Raw genomic sequence first — 24,992 nt, 5'->3', positions numbered from 1 at the left:
AAAAAGAGGTTCTGACTAGGCCCTATGCTACCTACATATCCTATTTTTGTCTCTCTGGCTTCTCAGATAGTAATAGAGAAATGACTCAAATGCTTTAAGTAATGAGTAACAGTAACTACTCACTAGCTTTTCCTCCTCAGCACTTATAAGTTGATTTCTTCCTGAAACACGATTTTTTCTCTTTAGGCTTCAGTGATGCCACAGCACATGTTCCTAACCTTACTTCACCCTGTCTGCCATCCGTTTCCGGTCTCCTTTTCTGGCTCTGCCCAGCACTCTGTTGCTGGCCATCTTTTCTTCTCCATGTGCATTCTTCTTAGTCTAGGATGGTGATCGTACATTCTCTCCACAGGCCAGAGGCTCCCAGATCTACAGCTCCAGGTCTGCCTTCCTTTCTATACTTCATATCTGCAGGGCCAACTGCCTCATTACCATGTCCATTTGGATGATTTATATATACTGGCAAGTTTACCATGACCAGAATAGAATGCTGACTCCACTCCATCCTCAATCTTCCAGCTCGATTATTCAAGCCCAAAATCCTTGGTCTTTCTCTTTTCCTCACTCTGGAGCATTCTGTCCCAAAACCAATCACTTCTCATTAACTCCACTGCTATGATCCCAAGCCAAGCCAGTCTTCTCTTCCCTGCACAACTGCACGAGCCTTATTTATCAGCCCAGACAAGGGCCAGAGTGGTCTCTGTAGAAGATAGATTACTTCATGCCTTTCATGAAAGCCCTTCAGTGGCTTCCCACTACAGTTAAAAATTAATTCCAACTCATTCTCCAGCCCTGCCACACAGCTCCTGCCTGCTCTCACCTCACTTACCTCCACTCTCAGCCTCTGTTCACTATACATCAGTCACCCTGGCTCACTGGCTGTCCCCTGCACATCAGCACTTTACTACTAATTACTGTCTCTGACACTCTCCTCGGAAGGTATTACATCACCAAGTTAGCTGGAAGAACCCCTCACACAAGCCCTGGTGACTCACTATCCTAGCCTCTGTTTCATTTTCTTCATAGGACTTATTCAATATTATTATTATTTTTTTTTTACAAGTTTTTTACCTCAACAAAACATAAGTTCCATGAAAACAGGAACTCAGCCGGTCTTGTTCACCCCACTGCCTAGTAGAGTGTAGACAATAAATGTTTGTTGGCTTGACAAAGTAGTAATTTGTAAATAGTCTCATAAATTATCAAAATGCTAACCAAGGTGATTATTTCCTGCTTTTGAATAATCTTCCAGATAGTTTCCCATTTTCTTTATCTGATTATGTTTAGGATCGGGGCAGAAACCTTCTGCTAAGCTGAGTAAGGAGCCTCAATGACTGCCAGAAAGAGAACACACCACAGGACCTCTGAAGGGTTTTTCTGTAGGTACCACTTTCAGCTCAAACTAGCCTTCCATGGCCAAAAGAGCTCCAACACTTCTGTTAACACTACACCTAGCCAAAGCCAAGTGTCTTCCATTGTTATTTACATTAGTATCACAGTTGCATTTGCCAAATATTCTGAAATTAAGTTAATGATTCAAAAGGAAGAGAACCTCAACTTTTAGACACAACCTTCATTTTCATTCCTCAAAGGTCAAATAAAAACTGAACATGCAAACATAAGAGGAGAAAAATACAGATGTGAAAACGAGAGGCAGGAAAAGGAGTATCAATGTGATATATGTAAGAGGCTGCTGAAGAGATTAAGTCCAGAACACTCTCTCAAAACCAGACCTTACTACAAAACAAAAAAAGCCCAAATTTTTGCGTCACCCTTTTAGCTAAAATACCTCTGTTCTTACCTTGTTTACTTAAAGCTAGTGGTTCTCCTCTGTAGCATGATCTTTGACAACAGATACCAAACTTCCACCCCCGACCAGTCAATTCAATAATGTAGGTAAGAGATAAAAAGAAACTGTTGCTTTTAGCTTATATGTTAATTCTAGCCTACCCGATATTTTCACGCACCTAAGGATTACATTTCACAGAAATTCCAGCTCAAATGAGAATCTGTCCACTAACTACCAAAAAGGACATGTTTGACAACATCCACATTATTTTAAAACAATTCAAAGACTTACTCTGTGCCATCCACATGAAAGCTGTGTGTTGCCTACTCAGGATCACTGCATCACTGAAGTTCATCATCTTACATGAAAAAGTAGCCCGCAACACTGAACAGGAATCATGTGGTTGGTTAGGCATAAACCATAAAATGACTGCTCAGAACAGGCAGAAACAGATTTCTTAAGACAGCCTGTACTATATTCTCTTTTTTTTTTTTTTTTGGCATCAGTGGACACCACTGTTTTCAAAATTATTATTCCTAATCAAGTAACAATCAAGGCATTAAGGTGGACAGAATGCGGACGGTCCCTGCACAAGAGCAGGGGCAGGCTCTCCATAAGAGCTGCCAAAGATGGCATGCGCACGTCCTTCCTGGCCAGTATGAGTAAGCTCGGAATTAGATACGAGAATGTCTGCTTTGGCAGGCTTACTCTGTGCAAAGTACCTGTCAGAATAATGAGACAAGTTTAATAAAGTGTTAATTATAAAAATGGTCCAGTTAAGTTGGTAAAATAAAACATTTTAATTTTATCACCCCTTGGAATACTGCCTAATATTTAAATCTCAGCTAGAAGTTTTATAAAATAATTCCATTGAGAAACAAAAATTCCTATTTATACCAAAAATCCAAGACATTTCTCTGAATATAACCAACCTGGACATTGGCTGAATAGTGTCATGTTAGGCCTTCATGTGCAGAAGCATGCTACCTGAGGTTATTTACAGAGGCAGTTACTCATCTCACCCCAAGCAAATCTGACGTAAGAGCTACTATAAACCAAGCAGTCCTGCACCGTTCTCTTATTCCAGTACCAAAACTAGGATTAGAAAAACGACTCCAGGCATGTTTAAACAATTGTACACATTGCTCTGGAAGGCAAACTCAAAATGCTCAAAATTCACAGAGCTATATTCCTATACCGCTTCACAAAAATAAGTTTTCAGAAGGCTCTTTTTTAAAAGGTATAAACTCATCCTAAACTAAGGGCAAATGTTTAAATAAAACATGAACATATGAAAGTATAAAGACTTCAAAATTATAGTAAGCCTAGGAAAAAACCTAAATATCATACTCAGATTATTTTGCATTTATTTAGGAACAGTGGGCCAGGTGCAGTGGCTCACACCTGTAATCCCAGCACTTTGGAAGGTCAAGGCAGGGGGATCACTTGAGGTCAGAAGTTTGAGACCAGTCTGGTTAACATGGTGAAACCCCATCTCTACTGAAAATACAAAAATCAGCTGGGCATGGTGGCACATGCCAGTAATCCCAGCTACTTGGGAGGCTGAGGCAGGAGAATCGCTTGAACCTGAGAAGTAGAGAGTGTAGCCAATCGCACTCCAGCCTGGGCAACAGAGTGAGACTCCATCTCATCAAATATGTATATATTGACCTCACAGGGTGGCTCATGCCTCCAATCCCAGTGCTTTGGGATGCTGAAGCAAGAGAAACCCTCGAGCCCAAGAGTGAAGACCCTGTCTCTACAAAAAATTAAAACAATTGGTTGGGAGAGGGGGGCTGTAGTCCTAGCAACTCAAAAAAACTTAAGGAAAAACTATTAGCTATAATTCAAAATACATAAGCCACAAAAAAACTTGTGAAAATCAGATACTTCTGCATAGCAAAACAACAGAAAACACTACCATAAGCAAAAGCTAACTGAGAAAAATGTCTTATCTTGGACAAAGAATCAACGTCTTCACTATAGAGATTTCCTAGAAATCAAGAAAACTAAAAGAAAAATGAGCATAGGACTTTAAACAGGCAGTCTGCAGAAAAAGAAATGCAAACATATGAAAATATGCTCAACCTTACTCCTAATAAGAAATGCAAATTAAATTAATTCTGAGTAATTACTCTTTACCTACTGGGTTGGCAAAAATACAAATGTGTAACAACATACTATACGCAAGGCCACAAAGAATAGGAACTTTCCACCTTTGCTGGTGGACAGGCAAAGTGGCATAATCCCTTGTGGAGGGCAATTTGGCAATATTAATCAAAATTACAACTGCATTTGCTCTTAACCCAGACATCCCACTTCTGAGAATTCACCCTCCTAATACATCTGCAACAAGTACAAAATAATACAAGGTGATTTGCTGCAGCACTGTCTACAATAACAAAAGACTAGAAATAACTCATGTGGCCATCTACTGGGGACTGGTTTTGTCTATACTCACAATGGAATGTGTAAAAAATACAAACATGGACATATATTGTGTTTGCTTGTATCTATATTAAAACACGGAATCACAAACATAAAAATGGTTACTTGATGGGGTGGGGTACACAGGGAGACAGGTGGGAGCAAAATTTCTCAATGTATACTTTTTATATCATTTTGATTTTTGAACCACGTAAATGTTAGTCTTGAAAAATAAAAATACGGCATTAAGTGGCCTCATTCTGTGTATGAAAATAATACCACTCTCTTTCTGCTAGAACTTACTACAATTCATGTGAGGAAATATCTGATCCCTTGACACCAAAGAGAAAAACTATTTACATTCCAGCATTTCCTACTAGCCCTTCCTCCTCCTAGCCACAGAAAGCCAGGTCTCACAGGCCCATCTCCACAGCTTCTCTGATCCCTTCCAGTGTAAGCTGTCAAAGATGGGGTAAATGACCAGTGAATTACTCACTGCCTCCCCATCACACCAGTACAGATGTCACCAGGACAGAAAAAGGAAATACCAGTCCAGGGACCAACAAATTACCTGCTTTTTGTCCCTAATCTTAGACTTAATAACAGTGACCCCAGCCAAGGCTTGTTTTTCTGAAACTCAGTTTGGCCTCAGACCCTTTGAAAAAAAATGCCCATCCCCAGCTCTAGCCAGATAAGTGAGTCAATGCTCAACCTACTATTTTTTTTTTCTCAGTTGTGGCATATACCTTCACAAATATCAACCTACTATTTATAGACACAACTATGCCTAAGACACCTCAAGCGTATTCCTTTCCACAACTTTCTTCCTGTCAGGAAGCCAAATGAAAGAAGATACATTGAAGTATCTAGACATGCTAAGAGTAAGGATTATAAAAACACAAGATATTACTGTGCCCTTAAATGATTTGGTGATACAGGCTATTTTCTCATAGAGAATCCCCAAAATTTTATAATAATGTATTTTAGTTGAAAAATGCACTCTACAAGCCTTTCTGTGATATCACGATGATAATGAAGTATAAAAAACTTAGAAAAATTATCAAAATCAAAACAGGCAAATTTTCTGGACATACAAAGAGATGCCCTACTTTTTAAGAAGAAACCACTAGAATTTAGGGCAAAAAGGGAGGTATGAAATACAGTATTTAAAGCCTCTTTGCTAGGTTAGTCACAAGTACATTATAGCAGATCATAACAGTTCTCTAATGTTTTTCCATAGGCACAGGACTAATACAAGAAATCAGAGTTAAAAGGGCTCTTGGAGCTTGCCCACCTAGCTGCTCGCCCAATGAGAAATCTCTTCTTCAAAATGTATGTAAATGAAGGGCAGCTTCCACAATCAAAGCCAAGCTTCAACATTTCTACAGACAGGGAGCTAATGTCTTCTTGCAGCAGCAGGACTCTTGGCCAGTCACCTCCCTTTCTGAGAGCCTTAACATTTCTCCCCTGTCAGGCCAAACTGGCCTAAGGAAATGGACATATTTGACCACTAAAGGAAAAAAACAACTTGCCTTGTAAAACCATTCTGTATAAGTTCTCTTTGAAGTTTCTGATCTTGAGCAGCATATTCAGAAAGTTCAGATTCCACCGCCGGAGGGAGAATATTTGGAATAAACTTAGAAAATAGAGTTGGAGCCATCTGAACCCACTCTGTGAGGAAAGGAAAAAGATTCATTAAGGAAATCAGATAAACACATCAAATTAAATGGAAAAGGGAAAGTTTTCTTTTGTTTAAAGAATAAAAATAAGCCAAATTTAAAGCAGCAGAAAAAATTAGTGCAATCCCATTCTGGTAAAGAACATACAAAGAAGTTAAATGTCCCTTCTAAAAAGAATTTTAGTATGAAGAAAGACATTTTAATATTTTACAATTTAAAAGCATTTAGTGAAAATCCTTAGAAAATTTTTGAACAAATCTTATAGAAAATTATGGAGGAAAACATGAATGAGATTATCAAACAATTCTGAGTGGGAGGGACTTCCACTCAGAAGTGGAAGTGGGGGTTGGTGGGTGGAAATATCAGCCTTATTAGCCATTAATTAAAACAACATATAGCCCAAGAATAAGACAGTACAAATAATACATATTTTAAAAGGGCAACACCAAAGGTAGGGGGGACTGAACATTTAATAAGTGGGCTGGAGGTAACTGGTCAGTACTTTGAAAATATTTTTTGACCCATGTTAAATTACAGCAAATATACATAAACAACAGTAAAAAAAAAAAATGGTTATCAAATTATTTTTTAAAAGATCAAGACACTAATCTATAGAAAATAAGGCAAAGAAGTCACAGGAAAACACTTGTACCATGTATGACAAAGATGAATTAGTATCTTTATTATAACAAATATATACAAATCAGTAAGATCAGATAAATGAGTGAAAGAACATGTAAGCATAATATAAACAAAATAGTCCTGTTAATATTAAAAAAAAAAAAAAAATCAAGCTAAAATAAACATATTCTCTCCCTTTTATTCAGTGACCATTAAAGAGAATGGACACCCACTTGTAACGAGGACATGGGGAAAACAGTATTTCCCTTTGTTGGTGTTGGTGGTGGTCCTCAATTAACACTATTATTCATTCTGAATTGTTTTTTTTTCCTCTTGGAAAACATTTCGGCTGTACATTTAAAAACCGTAAAAATATCAATGCTCTTGAATCCAGTAAACCCACTTTAAAAACAATAATCTGATTAAATGACTATAAATCAGAAAAGGCCACATTTGGTCTGTGGTAAGTAAAAAAGTGACAAAAGGAAGTCTAACAGAATAGCTAAATTAAAGTTGGCAAATAAGTACTGCAAACGATACAAGGACCAATCTATTCAGTCACTCCCTGGAGAAAGTTGTGGCAAAATGTTTTCCATAGGTCCCTCCTTCCAGCCCAGCTCAAATATGGCTTCAGTAAGAATCTCAATATAGTGCTACAGGGAACTACTTATCAATCAGCCAGAGCTGGCAAAGTCAAACCCATCTGCCACAAAATAAAGATGAAGAAACAAAGCGTGTATATTAAATGAAAAGGGGCAGGATAGGATTGCTGGAACTATTTCTAAAGACTGGATGCCAAAAATGGTTAAGTCATCAGAAGCTCCAAGGAAGACAGCCCAGGAATCTAGAGTTTAAAAAGCTTTCTTAAGTGATTCAGACACAGTCATACAAAGACCAGCACTTGAGAACTACTGCAGTGGAACAAACTTTCCCTTCCAAAATTCAACTTTTAAAATATTCTAACCTTAATCTGTCAGGTAGATAAAACTGCTTTAATAAAGCAGGAACATAATGGGTACTGGCAAGACATGTAAATGTCAAAATATGTTTTAAAGTATCTCAGAAAATGCACAAGGCAGCAAAAGGTTAGCGTGTGATAAAATTCACCTTTTCAAAAGGACGATTCTCAAATACAGAATTCTCCTTACAAGTAGTATAAATCCTGTTACAAGAGCTTGAACCTGGATAAAACAGCATTTAGATAAACATGTACTTACAATATTTTCCTACCTTTAGTGATTAACTTTATTTTGCAATTTTGTTACTTACGATAAAAGCCAGAGCTTATAAAGCTTCCTACTTGGGAGGCAAATTTGTCATACTGCACTTAGATGCTTTCAAAGGAAAAAAAATCATTCATAACCTAGTACACACACACAATTTCAGGATACATCTTCATCTCACAACTGTAAAATTCTGACAAACTAGATATAGAAAACTATCAGTTTATTAGATACATGCAATAAAATATCTTTACTACTTTATACAAGTAATTTCTGTTAAAAAACATAGAGTAGAGCTCAAAACCTAGATCCAAATTTAAGTAACAATAAAAAAAAATTCTGAATATTCTAGAAGTCATTCACCATTTAAAGAAGCCTAAGAAGGGATTTTTAAAATCAGTCTACCCCAGTTGTAGTTTTCACTTGATTTCCATTTCAGCTTGCTAAATTCTGACACATCGATTAAATTAATTAAGCAAACAATCAAGCCATCAATTAATTAAAATAGCCATTAAACTCAAATGGATAGTAATAACAGCAGTTAATGTTTGCATGCTTATTATGTTATCAGGTACTGTGTGTTAAGCTCTTTATATCATATTTTATTTCGTTTAATCCTCAAACAAAAAAATTTCACAAAAAGGTAATTACTGTGTAAAAAGCATCCCTTGTGTTTATAGACTGTAGAACAATGTTCTGCCCTGATAACTTCTGAAATCTCTCTCCTATGGACATTTTAAAATTTGCTAGACAACTCTATAACAAGTTTGAGGTTCTGGCTTATAGAAAGATACATACAAAAGCTCTTTGGGATTCCTTTCAATTTATAATGTTTTATTCTGCTTTTGACTGTGGTGATGTCTGGTATTTGCTTTGGTTCTCGTGATTCTCTCTCTTCCCAGAACATCCTTACAAAATGACCGATACTTTACCAACACTTGTAGCTTTTCCGTAAGTTACTTAACAGGCCTAAGACGATGGAGTTGTGAATGTGGATGTCTGTGAGTATGTGCAGTGTGAGGTGGGACAAATAGAAAATACTTCTTGTATTTCTCTCACAGATTGTGCAAAAACAACAGCTCCAATCCCAACAAAATGTTTACCTGGTCTTAGGGTATACAGGCCTTTCACAATATTTGCCATAGTGGAAGGTGTGACCTGAAATGGTGTTGACTGGGCTTCTAAAAGTAAAGCTGAAATAAGAGAAAAACCGGTTAAAAAGAATATAACACATATTGACTGTCAAGATTTCTCCATTAGTGTTTCTCCCAAAGCCTCCCAAAACATAAACACTTGCAAGAAAGAAACAGCCCAATAAACCAATCAAACATTTATATACTAAGGATTTTATTTTTTAAATCCAGAGCAGTAGCTCAAGCTAACAGGTAAATACAGGAAGGTGTGCTGGCACACTAAAGGAAATCAATCAATTCATGGAGGTTCTAAAAAGTAAAGCTTTCTAAAAGCACTAGTATTCATGATACAGAATAAGTGAGCTGAAAGTGCTTCCATTACATTTGGGGAATAAAGTGTCATGCAATAACCCCCCTCAATCATTTCTCCTTCCCCTAAATCACCATTAGCAATTATTTGGTAACTGTGGTAAGAGACAGAAATTCATTTCCCCAAATGCTACAGCTACATCTACTATTTTCTTACAAGAGCTAAGGGCAAGAGATGATAATGGCTCATCTTAATTTCATGTCTTTGGTGACCTTGACTCTGAAGATGACAACAGAGTCAGTTTTCTTTTAGGTTATCTACTGCCACACAAACATTTTTAAAGTTTTTAATGAGTAGGAATAATTCTCTAGATTAGATCACTAACAAATACAACTGAATTCCATTGATTAGTGAACAGGTACTACTGACCTAAAATGACTCATTTTTAATTTATCTCAAAGACCTGCATTTGCTAGTAACAACAACAAAACATGTGGTATGATTTTACTCTAAGCCACGACTGTAACATCATATATAAACTGATTTTGCTCCATCCATGGCTTTCCAAAAAGGGAAATGCCATCTTACTAGGCCAATGAAGATTTTATAGTCTCAAACATACAATGTGAGTTATGTTTGAATGTACTGATGAAGGCCATCAGAGGTGCACTGTTCAAGTTTATCCTTCCAATTTTATCATCAGTAGATAGTTACAATTTTAACGGCATAGACCACCAGGGATGTCCAATCTTTTGGCTTCCCTGGGCCACACAGGAAGAAGAACTGTCTTGGGCCACAAATAAAATACACTAATACTAATGACAGCTGATGAGCTTAAAAAAAAAATTGCAAAAAAAACTTGTTTTAAGAAAGTTTACAAATTTGTGTTGGGCAGCATTCAAAGCCGTACTGGGCGGCATGGGGTTCACAGGCCACGGGTTGGGAAAGTTTGGCAAAGGCAAATGCTAAGCATTTCATAAAATCATGTTGCTTTATGCAATGTTTAAAAATTGAAATTCTAGCTGGGCGTGGTGGCTCACACCTGTAATCCCAGCACTTTGGGAGGCCAAGGCAGGTAGATCACGAGGTCAAGAGATTGAGACCAGCCTGGCCAACATGGTGAAATCCCATCTCTACTAAAAACACAAAAATTAGCCAGGTGTAGTGGTCTGCACCCACAGTCCCAGCTACTTAGGAGGCTGAGGCAGGAGAATCGCATGAACCCAGGAGGCGGCGGTTGCAGTGAACTGAGATGGCACCATTACACTCCAGCCTGGTGACAGAGCAAAACTCCATCTCAAAAAAAAAAAAAAATCTAAATTCTAAGTGTTAGGTTTTCAGAGTTTCTTATACTCATAAGGTTCTCTCTAATTTCAACAAGTATCCATCATCCAAGCTCTCTATTAATCCATCTTCCTTTTTTATCAATCGTTTTGACCTCCAATTAGCCTTGCTCCCACCAACTCTTCATATCCAACCACATATTCGTTATGTGGTCAAGTATATACATTTGCAAACAACCCCTACCATAATTGTGATCACCTATGTCAAATTTGAGAGCTATGAAGAAATGATAAATACAAAGATATACACATAAAATGTACACAAATTAACTTGAAATAGATTTTAAATGATTACATTAAATAACAGAAGATAATTAGAATTGAGAAGGTGTAACATTTCACTCAAATCTCTACTTACTCTTTTTAGAAAAACAGTGTTTAAATCTTAAAAGAATTTCTAGTTAATCTCCCCTTTTAAGGAAAAAGAAATGGCAGTTTGGGTGTGGTAACTTGAGGGAGGAAAGAGTACTATATATTTAGCAAGTGCTAGGTACTTCACGTATGTTTAATTCTTACGAGCTTTGTCATCTACCTTTATATTTTTAAACAGGTAAGGAAACTAAGGCTAAAACAAAACAAAAATCCCTTATTGACTAATTCATCTGAAGTCACAGAGCTAAACTAGAGGCAGAAGAGGTTCAAAAACTTGTGTTTCACTCTAAATTCTGTACTCTACTTCATACCAATACCAAAAATGCTTATTTATATGCAACGGTCATCCCACAGACATCAATAAACCATAGAATTTAAACACTAGATCACTTCTAATCCTAATCGCTTTCTTTCCAGATTGCAACATTAAAGTCTAGACAGGTTAAGCGTCTTGCTGAAAGTCACACACCTTTTTGATACCTGAATTGAGACCAGAACCAATCTCCTCTGCTCTTTCAAGTATTTCACGGTGCTACACACTTGCCCAGAGGATTCTCTCCTTCATTAATTTGAAAAGCAGTTCTTTTTTGCTTTTGTTTTTAAGACGGAGTCTCACTCTGTCGCCCAGGCTGGAGTGCAGTAGCATGATCTTAGCTCACTGCAATTCTCCTGCCTCAGCCTCCTGAGTAGTTGAGACTACAGGCACATGCCACCAAGCCCAGCTAATTTTTTATTTTTAGTAGAGACAGGGTTTCACCATGTCAGCTAGAATGGTCTCGATCTCTTGACCTCGTGATCCACCTGCCTCAGCCTGCCAAAGTGCTGGGATTACAGGCATGAGCCACCGTGCCCGGCCGAAAAGCAATTCTTAAAATCAAAACTGAAAATATGCTTGGCTTCAAAAAATCTCAAACTACAATGCTTTTAACTAAAAGGCAGAATTGCCTAAGAAAATTAACTAAATCGTAATTATTTAAAACATTATGCAAACTGAACTATAAATCTTCCACTGCAAAAATCAACACACTATCTTTTCCCAGGAAATTTTTACCATTAATTTACCCTATACTACACATTTATTGTTACATTTGATCAGAATCACCGACACACTATGTAAATACCTTAACAATAGATCCCAGTAGTTCTATAGCTTTCAGAGTTTAATTCAAATAATTTCAAAGGAAAATAATTTTACTACCAGCCAAAAAACAAACTATTTTATAAGCAAATATGTATAAAAATGATTACACCATGGAGCCAAGAGAAAACTAGCTTTATCTCCAGTAAGAAGTCACTGTCTTCATCATGAAACATACTAATAACGAATAATATAGGGCACTCAAGAACGGATTCTTTATTAACAGAGACAGTATTCATTTTACATTTTTGTACTGGTTTTAAGACATGGCTCCTAAATTCTTCTGACATGCCTCCTCTCAAGAGGTGGGACACATTCCTCTCTCCTGGAATTTGGGATCTGTAATCGCTCACCCAGCAGAATACAGCAAAAGTTGCACTGTGCCAGTTTCTGAGCCCAGGACCTAAGAAACCAGTAGTTTCCATTTCCTGTATCTTGGGATACTCACTCATGAAGGAAACACAGAGGGACCAAAAGCTAGCACCAACTTGCCAGCCACGTGAATGAGGCACACTGAAAGCCCCAGCCGCCAGCTGAGTCACATCAGCCAATGCTGAGCAGAGCAGTGATAAACTACCCCACCAAGTCCTCCCAAGCTACAGAGCAAAATAAAAGACTATTACTATTTGAAGCCACTATGTTTCTGAGTAATTTGTTATACACCAATAAATGGAACACCAGCTTTCCAGATCTATCTGAAGCCACAGGAAGGAAATACTGGTCAGATTGTAGAAAATTACAGAAATTGAACATAATTATTTGTTTTGCTGCGGTAAAGGGATGACATAAAACTGTGTAAGTAGAAACAAGACATTAATAGCTGTGCTATTCTGGTTTAAATTTTAATCTCTCTTTGTCTCTGTTTCTCCACCTATAAAACTTATTTAACCCTATCCTATAGGGTTAAATATTTGTAAAGCATAGGTTCTACCACATATAAGCAGTGCATGTGTTTAAACCTTTTGATGATGATCCACATAATACTGTTAAACATTGTCCCTTGTTCTGAAGCTCAAACCAATGAGGCCAGTCATCACTTTTTGTATCCCAATGCCTGATAATTGCTCAATAAATATCTGATAAACTCAGTTCTGTCCAGTTTACAAAAGCTTAAGGGCCTTTTCTGTTCACTTGGAAATAAAAAGGTATATCCACCTTTAAGTGTAATTTTTATTGAAAACCAGACAATATTATTATGTTTTCTCTCACCAGATCTGGACTACTATATTCTCTTTGCATATGTCTAATAAAATTAGTTTCCAAATTACTGGCAAATATAAAAACATATTTACAAAGTAGACAGGTTTTTTTCTACCAAATGGTAGCACTTCTCTATAGAACTTTAACAAGATTTCAAAATGCTCTATTTTGTCATGCAAGCAAAAAAATAATGTCAGTATCAGGAAATACTTAAGTGGTTATAATACCTGGAATACCTAATGAGACAACGTTTAAAGATGTTCACAAACATCTACCACCCTTAAAAAAAGAAAAAAAAAAAGCTGTTGTATTCCCAAGATTCTAGGCCTCTTTTCTGATTCTGGAATCTCTTGGGAGCATAATAATGAAATGTATATTATCTTCAACTACACTATTCTTTGAAAAAAAAAAAAACACCTGCCTTTCTAAACTAGCCCCATGCTCGATAATTCCTTCACTTAATTTGACATCAAAAATGAAAAAAAAGTTTATGGTCAAGCTTAGAACGATTCTTCCATAAATTCTGGTAAAAGTTCATTGTCGTAGACACTAATTATGACTAATAGGAAAGCAAAAATACATACTGCCAACCCAAATATAAACCACATTCAAAAAAATGATATGCTGCAAAAGATATGAGCTAAAAGGCTGCTGAGACATTAGGTTACAGGGACTTCCTAACTCCACCTGGAGAAGTATATTCTTTCAGGAAAGGTAGGATGAGATGCCACCTACTGCAAAGAGGACTCAAGAATGGAGAGAGAAGAAACTAACTGAGCTTAATGTTCTTAATAATCTATACAGCCACATTAAATATTTTACAAATCCTAATTCACAGGAGAGAAAACTCAGGGTACAAGAGGCGAAGTTTGCCTAAAATGGAGAATACATGACAGAACCAGACTAGAGAAGGATTTCTGCACTAAAGAGTAAAAATCAGAGAGGATTCTGTACTACCATTTTAAAGAAATAACACGGTACTCCTTCTAGAGTCACTGGTAGTAAAGTTAGAATTGAACTTTCCCCACTGTCAGGAAAGAAAAGGGGGTGGTCGTGGCAACAAGTTATTAGGGCAGACACAAGGGCACTGTCCAATGACCTGGTAAAGCTGTTTACCGGGTGACCTTCAAGTCCCATTTTTAATTCTGCAGTGTCTCGGGTTGGCTTCAACACTTCCTGCTATCTGGTTCAGAAGAAGTTAACATTGGGGCTCATATGACAATACTCTCAGACCAAAAAAAAGAAAAAGGAAAGATCATTGTTAGTCTTATCTCACCCCTGTAAGCTGAATTACTTACGCATTAGGCTGTAAATGTGCTTTTCTGCAACATGTTCCGTAAACAGCTTTATAAGGTCATCTTTTAAGTCTCTGTTAAGCTTGGTTTCGATGTAAAACTTATTCTGAAAAACAAAATAAAATCTTTTTTGTGTATTAATTGGGGAAATGATTAGTCTAATAAACTGGAGCACTAAATATTATTTTAGAAAACAATGTATAAAGGCAGCAATTAAAACAGAAAAACTCAACATCCAACAATAAAAGCCCTGCAGTTATTAGTTACTTGTCTTTCTGGCATGGGGTTGAAAACAACAAAAAAAATTGTTTTGAACCATACATCTCCAAAAGAATACTAGGAGACATCCAACATTAACTAGAGAGGGAAATATAAACACTGTAGAACCACACTGTGTGCAACACTCTTTAAAAATACGTCATCTAAAGACAACATGGAGAAACACTAATGAAAAGTACCCCACCCCAATGATCTGGATTGAAAGGCTGTGGACATGCACTGGCTGACTCCCCAGCACACACTCAATTTCACTGATTAGTCTAAGTCTTTCAGCTTCTGGCACTCCCTGGAGACCACTTTTGGTTCAGAGGTAGACACTCAGGACAGCCCAAGCAGACTTAGGGAAACCTTGGCATGAGGAAAAAAATCTCTTGCAGCTATCTTATAACCATAAGGGGAACAGGATGAAACAGATGTTATGGACAGCAAAGAGGCCAAAAACCAAGTCCTTAGTAACGCTGTTGAACCACAGATTCAACCAACCCTGGACACAGCCTTATTTTTGGAGTTTTCTTACAAGAGACAATACTTTTCCTTATTTACTTAAATCATTTTGAATCATGTTTTCTGTTTCTTGCAGCTGAAATCCTGACTAGAATTACTGGCAAGTCAAAAGAGAATTTTTTCATATTTAAGTGTTAACTGGATGCAGAAAAGTAGAAAACACATAGAGGAATGCTAACAAGTTGCTCTCTCTGAATTTGATTTAAAAAAAATTTTTTTTTAGAGATAGGGTCTCACTACATTTCCTAGGCAGGTCTCAAACGCCTGGCCTCCCACTTCACCTTCCTGAGTAGCTGGGATCACAGATGTGAGCCACTACGCCCAGCCACTTAATTCTTAACACAAGTTTTTTTCTGTCTCTTTAAAAAATATACAAAAATAAGATGCACATGGTTAAAAAATAGAAAGCATGCAAAAGAGTATGCAATAAAAAGTTTCTCAATACAGATCCTCTAACCCATTCCCAAAAGGTCCCATTCTACACTGGGAAAACTTCGGTAAATTCTTTCTAAGATGTTCCTTGCATATACATGGATGTGCTTTTTTCCTCCTAAAACTAGTGAGAAAATATTAAACACTGCATTACCTTGCTTTTTCATCTAATAATGTATCCTGGAAAATTCTTCTCTAAAAAAACCGAGTTGTGTTACTTTTAATTGCATATTTTTCTGTCTTCCATAAATTTTTTAAATAGTCCCCTACTGATCAGAATACAAACGTTCCTCAATGTTCTGCTATTTTAAACCTGCATAATTCATATATATAAATGTATGTATTTATGAGTTTATTTGTATAGTAAATTCCTAGACGTACAATTCTTGAGTCAGATTTTTGCATTTTAAACTCTTAACAATAATGCCAAAGAGGCTTTACAATTTACATTTCTACCAAAAGAGTGAGGAGCTTGTTTCTCTACAGATTCACCAGAACTGAATATTGACCAAACCTTTCCAGTTTCACTAAAATAAGTTATTTTTATTTCTTAAATTATGATATTGGGTATATTTTCATGTTCATAATTTTTTCCTGGGAACTGTCTGTTGATATGCTTTGTCCATTTTTCAACAGAAAAATAAGGTTCTTTATCTTTTTCCAATTCATGAAAGCTGATTATCAAGGAAAGCAAACTTCTGTCTTTTTTCCCACTTACTTTTGGCTTATGCTATTTTACTACACAAAGGTTTCCAAAATTTTGTATTGTCATAGTCTAATATTTTCTTTCATAACTCCTAGATTTGGGTCTCATTGAGAAAGGCCTTTTTTCACTCTAAGACTATGCATGACTTCTCCTATAATAGTTAGCTAACATTTCATTTTTTAAAACTTATTCCATTTAAAATATTTTACAAAGAATAAGGTAGTGGCTAGGTGCTCATGCCTATTTAGGCTTATGCCTACAATTCTAGCACTTTGGGAGGCTAAGGTGGATGGATGTTAGAGACCAGCCTGGATAACATAGTGAGATCCCATCTACACACACACACACACACACACACACACACACACACACACACTTTTTAGAGGAGAAGGCAGTAATCGGACTCCCCCACACTCCACTCCCAAATAACTACCAGTTGTCCTAACACTTGGTGTGGAATAATCTACTCCTTCCTTATTGATCTGAAATGTCACCTTTCTTATTAAACTTCTACATTTACTTCAGCTTATTTCTGGGCTCTGTTACTTTGATCTGTCCATCCCTGACACCAATGACAAACATTATTAATTATCGGAGCCTTCTCATTCATTTTAATATCAGGTAGTGATAGCAACAGGAGGCAGCCAAAACCCTAGGGGTGGGTGTCCGGTGAAACCCAGCCTCCAAGCCAAAGACAGTTTAAAGCCTGAAAGCCAAGCTAAAAGTTAAATCCTTGGATGGGACTGAGAACTTGTCTTCCTGTTTGGCACACTACTCTCTAACTGATCCCCACCCTTCACCTATTTTACATATACTTACCCTTTCCTAATGGGTTTTCTAAACTGTTGAGCCCACCTTTGAGTGGTGTCTTCACTTTAACCTTTCTTACATATTCACAAACCAATCAGCATGCACTCCACATTCTGAGGCCGTAAAAGGCCCCAGACCTACCCAGCCACACCACTCCTGCAACCTCTCTCCACTGAAAGCTGTTTCACTGCTCAATAAAATTCTTTTCTACCTTCCTCACCCTCCAAGGTTCAGCACATTCTCATTCTTCTTGGGCGCAGTACAAGATCGTGGCTACAAACTATAACACAGGTTAGCTGAGATACACCAGTGTAGCTGAGCAAGGCCCAGGTGGGGCATTGCTGGCCAGGGGTCCCTGGCTTGAAAAGTGACCAAGAAGAAAAATCCTGCCTTAGAAAGGCCTCATACGTGATTTCTGCTAGCTGAAATTCAGAGTAAGTTTGAAGTTCATTCTTCTTATTTTTTTCCTATATAAATTTTATCAGAAGAGATTAAGTTAGCTGTCTTGTGCATTTCATTTCTAAATATTTTCCCCTTTGGAAATAAATATCTAATGAAAATTTAATAAAAATTTCAAGCTATTTTCACAATTCAAATTTTTAAATCAAAATTTAAAGCAAAAGTTGATCTGGCAGTATACTTTAAAGTCTTTAAAATAAATTAGCCATCTCTTTCAGACTCTGTAGTTTATATTCAAGAACAAAAAATAATATAACTATTTAACTCCCCCAAAAAATTTTCTGCATTTATAGTGCTTTTCTCTCCAGGTATATTATCCTATTGACATTTAAGACCTGAATGCACAACATTTTAATATACCCTTTCTATACAAGCAACTAGAAACATTAAAAAGAAACAGTATGAAAACTTCAGAAGTACTTAGAAACTCAAACTATTCTACATCTTTTCAACTTTGTCTCAGGTACAATAATGTTAAATTCCAAACTTGTAAACAAAAATATATCTTTATTTCAACAAGACCTTAGATACAATTTATTTTCTAGTTTAATGACAATTTCTTGATATTCACATAGACTTCTAACAAGACACTAATTTTGATAAGAAATGTTTTTAAAAATTTGTTTCTGTGTTGTCAAAGGAAACTTGGCTTATTATGGCACTAGTAGGTTAATACTTCAAACTATTTTCTTTAAATAATATACTTTTCCAACAAAGCACTACCAAAGTTCAAAGAATTTCTATCTTCCGGACAATAAAAACAAATTTTCAAAAGTAACTACAAAGCAAATTCAAGCTCTTAATCTATAAGAAAAGCTATAGTTAAGCTTTGCAATCTAAGATCCTTTATTTGAATTCTGCTAGCTGAAAAAGTAAATTTGAAGTTCATTTATTCTTAATTGACACAGGCTTCTTAAACCCCAAGATCCTACCATAAAGTTTTAGAAAGCAACAATGGCAATGCAGAAAAGCATAAATCACTTTCCTGACTTAATCTATATTTTTAAATAAATTTGCCATTTACCTTTTGACTCTATGACAAATTAGACTTTTGTTTTTATTACGAATGCACCTAGCCAATATGCTTAACTGGTAAATGCCATTAAAATAGCAGACATGCAAATCAGGAAACCTATTCACCCACCCTTAACTCCTTTATCCACAAGTAAGCCCTGTCCTTCAGCTCCATTTGCATATCTGGTCTCCACTGAAAACTTTAAAACAGCAAGAATAAGGAGTCTGCAGGCATGGAAATAAAATGTTTGCTCTATCAGTACAAGAGTTACTACCTAACATACACTCCTGATGAGTAGCCCATGATAGGATTTCACCAAAACGATACGATGTAGCTACCTCCCAGGCTTAAGCATTCTTCTCAAAAAGTTAATTCCACTAACCTAGACACACTTACTCCTAGTGCCATCAATAATATTTTTCCTTAGTTTCATGATTCATAAAGGAGTTCTGGCACTTAAACCAAAGAAAAGCCTTTTTATACATTTCTTTCTCAGTAAAATCTAGTTTTTCTGGAATTATATTGACTACAAAACTCATATTAACTTTTAAAATTGTTGTCAGTAACCAAGAAATAAGTGTAAATGAAAACAATGAAGTACTCTTTTGGAAAGTTCCTTCTAAATGAGAGGTAGGGGTAGTTGTGTTTTGTTTTTGTTAAGTGCATTTTATGGAGAATAAGTCCTTTTTAAGATTGCTATCCACATACAGCAACCTACATGCCACAGAAAGTAGGATCAACCTGAACATCCCATTCACTAGTCTAATAAAGAGGAACTTGGGATCATGGTTCCTAAGGGCTCCTCCATTCAACAGGAGCACTAACATTAAGACTCTATGGCTCTATATATTTAAAACAGGGAGGAAGCTGATCTACAAAGTCACAATCTACAGATTATACTGATAGCATAACTCTCCAAATCATCAGAATGGCAGCAATGTTTTACTGTTCTACTTTTTTATGGAATGACTTTATTAGCATTTTACTTTCTGAGGACAAGAAATCTTATATATCTTTATTTTTCTAGAATGAAACACAGTGCCTTCCACATAGCAGAAATAAAATACTCCTGTGGGTGACTACTCATCTTAATGCCTACTTGTCTATTCAGCAATTGTTACTTATGGAATTTCAAAGGAGAAAAAGGAGAAATAACTAAAATTCTTCTATGTCAACAACTATCAAACATGACTGAAATACTTAATTTCCATTTCTAACACAAACGTAGTAAAAGAAAAACAACAGACTTAACTTTGCATCTATTTGTGCTCTGACCAATACACCTAGGTATTTGGGGAGGAAGGGGCTCTAACTTACCATATATATGAAAAGAGGCACAATGCTCTGCAATGCTCCCATATATTGTCCAAGAGCTATATTAAATCTTTCAATATAGAGATCTGGAGGGCTGGCCTGTGAGAAAGAACAGAAGTGTGATCATTCTGGGAAACCAGGGAAAGACCTTCCACCACAATCTGAAATACAAACAGAAGGAATTAAAAACTCATACTGTGATTCACAACAACAACAGCAACAACAAAAAAGATTTCTCCCTTTGTTCCAAAATCTGCTGTGTAAAACTGAGGTTTAGCCATCTTCAAAAGCTCTGTAACCTTAACACGTTAATTAAAAGGTTTGCTCTCTTACTGAATAAAAAGGTGCACTCAGGCTGGGCACAGTGGCTCACACCTGTAATCCTTTTGGGAGGCTGAGATGGGCAGATCACTTGAGGTCAGCAGTTCAAGACCAGCATGGCCAACATGGTGAAACCCCATCTCTACTAAAAATATAAAAGTTAGCCAGGTGTGGTGATGGGCACTTGTAATCCCAGCCGATTGGGAGGCTCAGACAAGAGAATCACTTGAACCTGGAGGCAGAGGGTTCTGTGAGCCGAGATCACACCACTGCACTACAGGCTGGGCAAAAGAGTGAGACTTTGTCTCAAAGAAAAAGATGTACTCAAAGATAAATAACATGATTTTTAAGAACTATTACTGAATTACATAGTTATTCCATATAGAAACCAAACTATATTTGAACCTGGAATCAGTTGAGAAGATATTCAAGTAAGTAGTATAGGCTTAATGTACTATTAGAATGGCTAATGAAATTTATAATTACCTTAGGCACAGTCATATTCCGATTTCTATACTAACTTGGTTGTAAACCACTTCTGTAGCTAATCAATTATAAATATAGGTTAGAAAGCCTTGATGCAAATGACCCATGTACACCTACAGCTTTGTAGAATAGTAAAATACATGCCTCTATTAACTCGCTTTTACAAAATACCAAATCAAAACCATCAAAAGAGAATACTTCCAACTTTTTTATATGTTATAGACTGAATATAGACTGTGTTCCTCCAAAATTCATATGTTGAAGCCCTAAACCCCTAGTAACGTCATATTAGGAATAAGGCAGTAATTAAGGCTACACGAAGTCATAGGGTAGAGCCCTGATGCTATAGGATTAGTGTCCTTAAAAGAAGAAACATCAGAATGCTCAGGCTCTTGTTCCTCCCACATGGCTCAGAAAAAAAGGCCACGTGAGGACTGCAGTGAGAAGGCAGCCATTTACAAACCCAGAAAAGGGCCCTCACCCGGAACTGAATAGGAAGTACCTTTGTCTTGGACTTCATAACCTCCAGAACTGTGATAAACAAATTTCTTTGTTTAAGCCAAGCAGTCTATATTACAGTTGACCCTTGAAAAACCAGAGGGTTAGGGGAGTCAACACCCAAAACACAGTCAAAAAATCTGTGTATAAATTTTCACTTCCCCCCAAATTTAACAACCAATAGCCTACTGTTGACCAGAAGTCTCACTGATAACGTTAACAGTCAATTAACACATATTCTACATATTACATATATCATTTATACTGTATTCTTACAATAAAGTAAGCTGGAGCAAAGAAAATATTAGGATCATCAAGAAGAAAAAATATATTTACTATTCATTAAGTGGAAGTATATCGTCATAAAGATTTTCATCCTCATCTCCACGGTGGGAAGAGGGTTGGTCTTGCTGTGTCAGGGATGGGAGAAAATCCGTGGATAAGTGGACCTACGCAGTTCAAACCCGTGTTGCTCAAGGGTCAACTGTATTTTGTTGTGGCAGCCCAACAAAAGACACTGTGTTTTACAAAAGTGTACCCATGCACGATTTCATGCTATTCTATACCTAAAGCTAAATTAGTTAGGTCCCATTTTAACACTAAAGAAAGACCTAAATAGCCAGTAATTTGTCTAAGATTAGACTGTTAGCAAATGACACATCCAGGTCTTCCAACTAGGAATTCATTTGTGGGTCAGTGTTGGGGGATGAGTGTGGTACAAAACACAATGCAAACAAAACTGATTCTACACAAGAACTTGTGGCAGCCCCACAGCCTATCAACCACATCTTACACATAAAGTCCTGCTTTCAAAAATGGATATTAAGAAATGCCACACAGAAGGATTCCTAAATTTTAAATTTTTAAACATGAAATTATAAGACCACTTCAACTAAGCTGTTTCAGAAATGTTTAGATATTTTGATACTGTTTTCAAATTAGATTCATATTTCAGTTCTACGTAGAATCTTATATATGCATAAAGAATTGTCTTTACTTCTAATTCACCTGTTACTGAGTAGTTACAGGTTTGATGCATGCTAAGCGCTTTTATTTACATTTCTTAAATTTTTTTTTTTTTTTTTTTTTTTATTTTTTTTTTTTTTTTTTTTTTTTTTTTTTTTTTTTTTTGGTACATTTTTGAGATAGGTCTTGCCGTCATCTAGGCTGGAGTGCAGTACCATGATTACAGCTCATGGCAGCCTCGGCCTCTCAGGCTCAACTGATCCTCCTACCTCAGCCGCCTCCTAAGTAGCTGGGACTACAGGTATGCAGCACTAGGCCTGGCTAATTTGTTTTTTTGTTTTTGTTTTTGGTAGAGATAGAGTCCTGCCATATTGCCCAGGCTGGTCTTAAATTCCTGGGCTCAAGCAACCCTTCTGCCTCAGCCTCAAAAAGGGCTGGGAATACAGGTGTGAGCCACCACACCCAGCCCACTTCTTTTTCTTAGTCCTTCTAACTGCCTATAAATTGAATGTCATTTGCATTTTACAGATGAGGTGATGGGGGCTCAGAAAGAGTCACTTGTCTACAATTCCACAATAAATAGACCCAAGAACTCCAACTCTATGATCAATCCAAGGCCTTCTACATATACTTAAATTCCACTTTGGCACCTTTTTACAAACTTCTCAGCGTAGGGCACAAGTGTTTACCTCTGGCTGCACAGTCTGCGTTGTTGCCACAGGTAGCACACAATAGAACTGACAATGGAAATACTAGAACTTCCCAAAAGACATAAGACCTCCCTCACTGTTCTTTCTACCTGACCATCTCTCTTCGCACCCACTCTGCTGGCTAACTTCTCCTAGCCATTCCTTCAAAACTATCTGAATTACATGACCCTTCAGTGGGGCACCACTGCACTACTTCCCTCAGTGAGTAGTCTCTGCCACTACCTTCAAGTCTCTGAGGATAAGATTCGTGTCTTATCTGTGCATCTCCAGTGCTGACCATAGCGCCTAGAACATACAGATAGATACAGAATGCATTGTTTTGCAAGAAGTCTCGTTAATTCTAAACTTTGACTCTAAATCTAACTTAGCATTGTTTAAACCTAAATTCTTACTTAACAAGGCTGTATGACATTAAGAAATTCATTCTGCCCTCTAAATTTCAATGTCCATACATCCAAAATAGGAAAAGTACTAGCTGTACTACTTCCAGGATGTGATGAAATCAAAGAAAATATTGTATTTTGAAAATGTTATTACACAGGCATATATATGCAATTAATAAATAAACTCCTTTCTGAATTAACTACTCATTTGTCTAATGCTTCAAAAAAAATCCAACATTTTTGTTTCTTTGTTTTTGAGATGGAGTCTCACTCTGTCACCCATGCTGGAGTGCAATGGTGTCATCTGGGCTCACTGCAACCTCCGCCTTCCCAGTTCAAGTGATTCCCTTGTCTCAGCCTCCCAGTAACTGGGATTACAGGTGTGCACAACCACACCCAACTAATTTTTGTATTTTTAGTAGAGACAGGGTTTCACCATGTTGGCCAGGCTGGTCTTGAACTCCTGACCTCAAGTGATCCACCCAGTTCAGCCTCCCAAAGTGCTGGGATTATAGCCATGGGCTACCGCTCCCAGCCTAATAACATTTTTTAAAGCATTCTTTGTTAACTAAAGAACTTGGAAAAAATGGTTCCATGTTATAGGCAAACTTTTAACTATAACTAATGAACAGAATCATATGTAATATCTCTCTCTAAACTGCTTCGAATAACTCTAAAAGTGATATTTCAGCATTCAAAGAAATAAATGTAGAAGTATTATGTGCAAAAAAATCTTAAAAGCTGTTGTATTAAAATAATGCTCAGCTGGGCGCGGTGGCTCACACCTGTAATCCCAGCACTTTGGAAGGCTGAGGCGGGCAGATCACAAGGTCAAGAGATTGAGACCATCCTAGCCAACACGGTGAAACCCTGTCTCTACTAAAAATACAAAAATTAGCTGGCATGGTGCCATGCGCTTGTAGTCCTATCTACTCAGGAGACTGAGGCAGGAGACTTGCTTGTACCCAGGAGGTAGAGGTTGCAGTGAGCCAAGATCGCACCACTGTACTCCAGTATGGCAACAGAGTGAGACTCCATCTCAAAAAAAAAAAAAGTTCTCTTTTCACAAAAGATCACTTTATCCAAAAGTTAAAACTATGAACATTGATCAAAAAGTACATTTAATAGCAGACAGAATAAATAAAATTGAATTTTTTGTTCGAGAACTCCTGAAGTCTTAAAGGTTATAAGTATTAAAAAGTACTTTCTGTACTGAATCAAATGTCAGAACACTTGGCTTTTTCTACTGAGTAAAAAAGTACATTTCATGTAACGCTTATTCAAAACCCTTTAAGTGACAGGACTGTAAATTTTAACAGTCTTCTAAAATAAACCCAATCTGCTTACTAGGAAGTTAGAAATAAGTGCCATTCAGGCAAACATTCAAGTCCAGGAAATACAGAGAACACCACAAAGATATTCGTCAAGAAGAGCAACCCCAAGGCACATAATCGTCAGATTCACCAGGGTCGAAATGAAGGAGAAAATACTAAGGGCAGCCAGAGAGAAAGGTCGGGTTACCCATAAAGGGAAGCCCATCAGACTCACAGCAGATCTCTCAGCAGAAACCCTACAAGCC

At 36.9% G+C, this 24,992-nt stretch overlaps 1 protein-coding gene across 1 annotated transcript in view; it reads right to left on the bottom strand.

Moving 5' to 3' along the window:
• The window catches only part of CACUL1 (CDK2 associated cullin domain 1), a 69,308-nt gene that overhangs the window by 2,760 nt on the left and 41,556 nt on the right, over window positions 1-24,992 (bottom strand). Inside the window, exons 4-7 of the mRNA XM_017509103.2 lie at window positions 20,053-20,148; window positions 14,534-14,636; window positions 8,843-8,932; window positions 5,749-5,887 (exon numbers count right to left, since the gene is read on the bottom strand). Coding sequence (XP_017364592.1) covers window positions 5,749-5,887; window positions 8,843-8,932; window positions 14,534-14,636; window positions 20,053-20,148 — 428 coding nt within the window. The remainder of the gene's footprint in view (window positions 1-5,748; window positions 5,888-8,842; window positions 8,933-14,533; window positions 14,637-20,052; window positions 20,149-24,992) is intronic.

The sequence above is a fragment of the Cebus imitator genome, unplaced genomic scaffold (genome assembly GCF_001604975.1).
Source record: "Cebus imitator isolate Cc_AM_T3 unplaced genomic scaffold, Cebus_imitator-1.0 Scaffold406, whole genome shotgun sequence".
Lineage (NCBI taxonomy): Eukaryota > Metazoa > Chordata > Mammalia > Primates > Cebidae > Cebus > Cebus imitator.
This window is presented reverse-complemented; position numbering and strand designations above follow the sequence as displayed.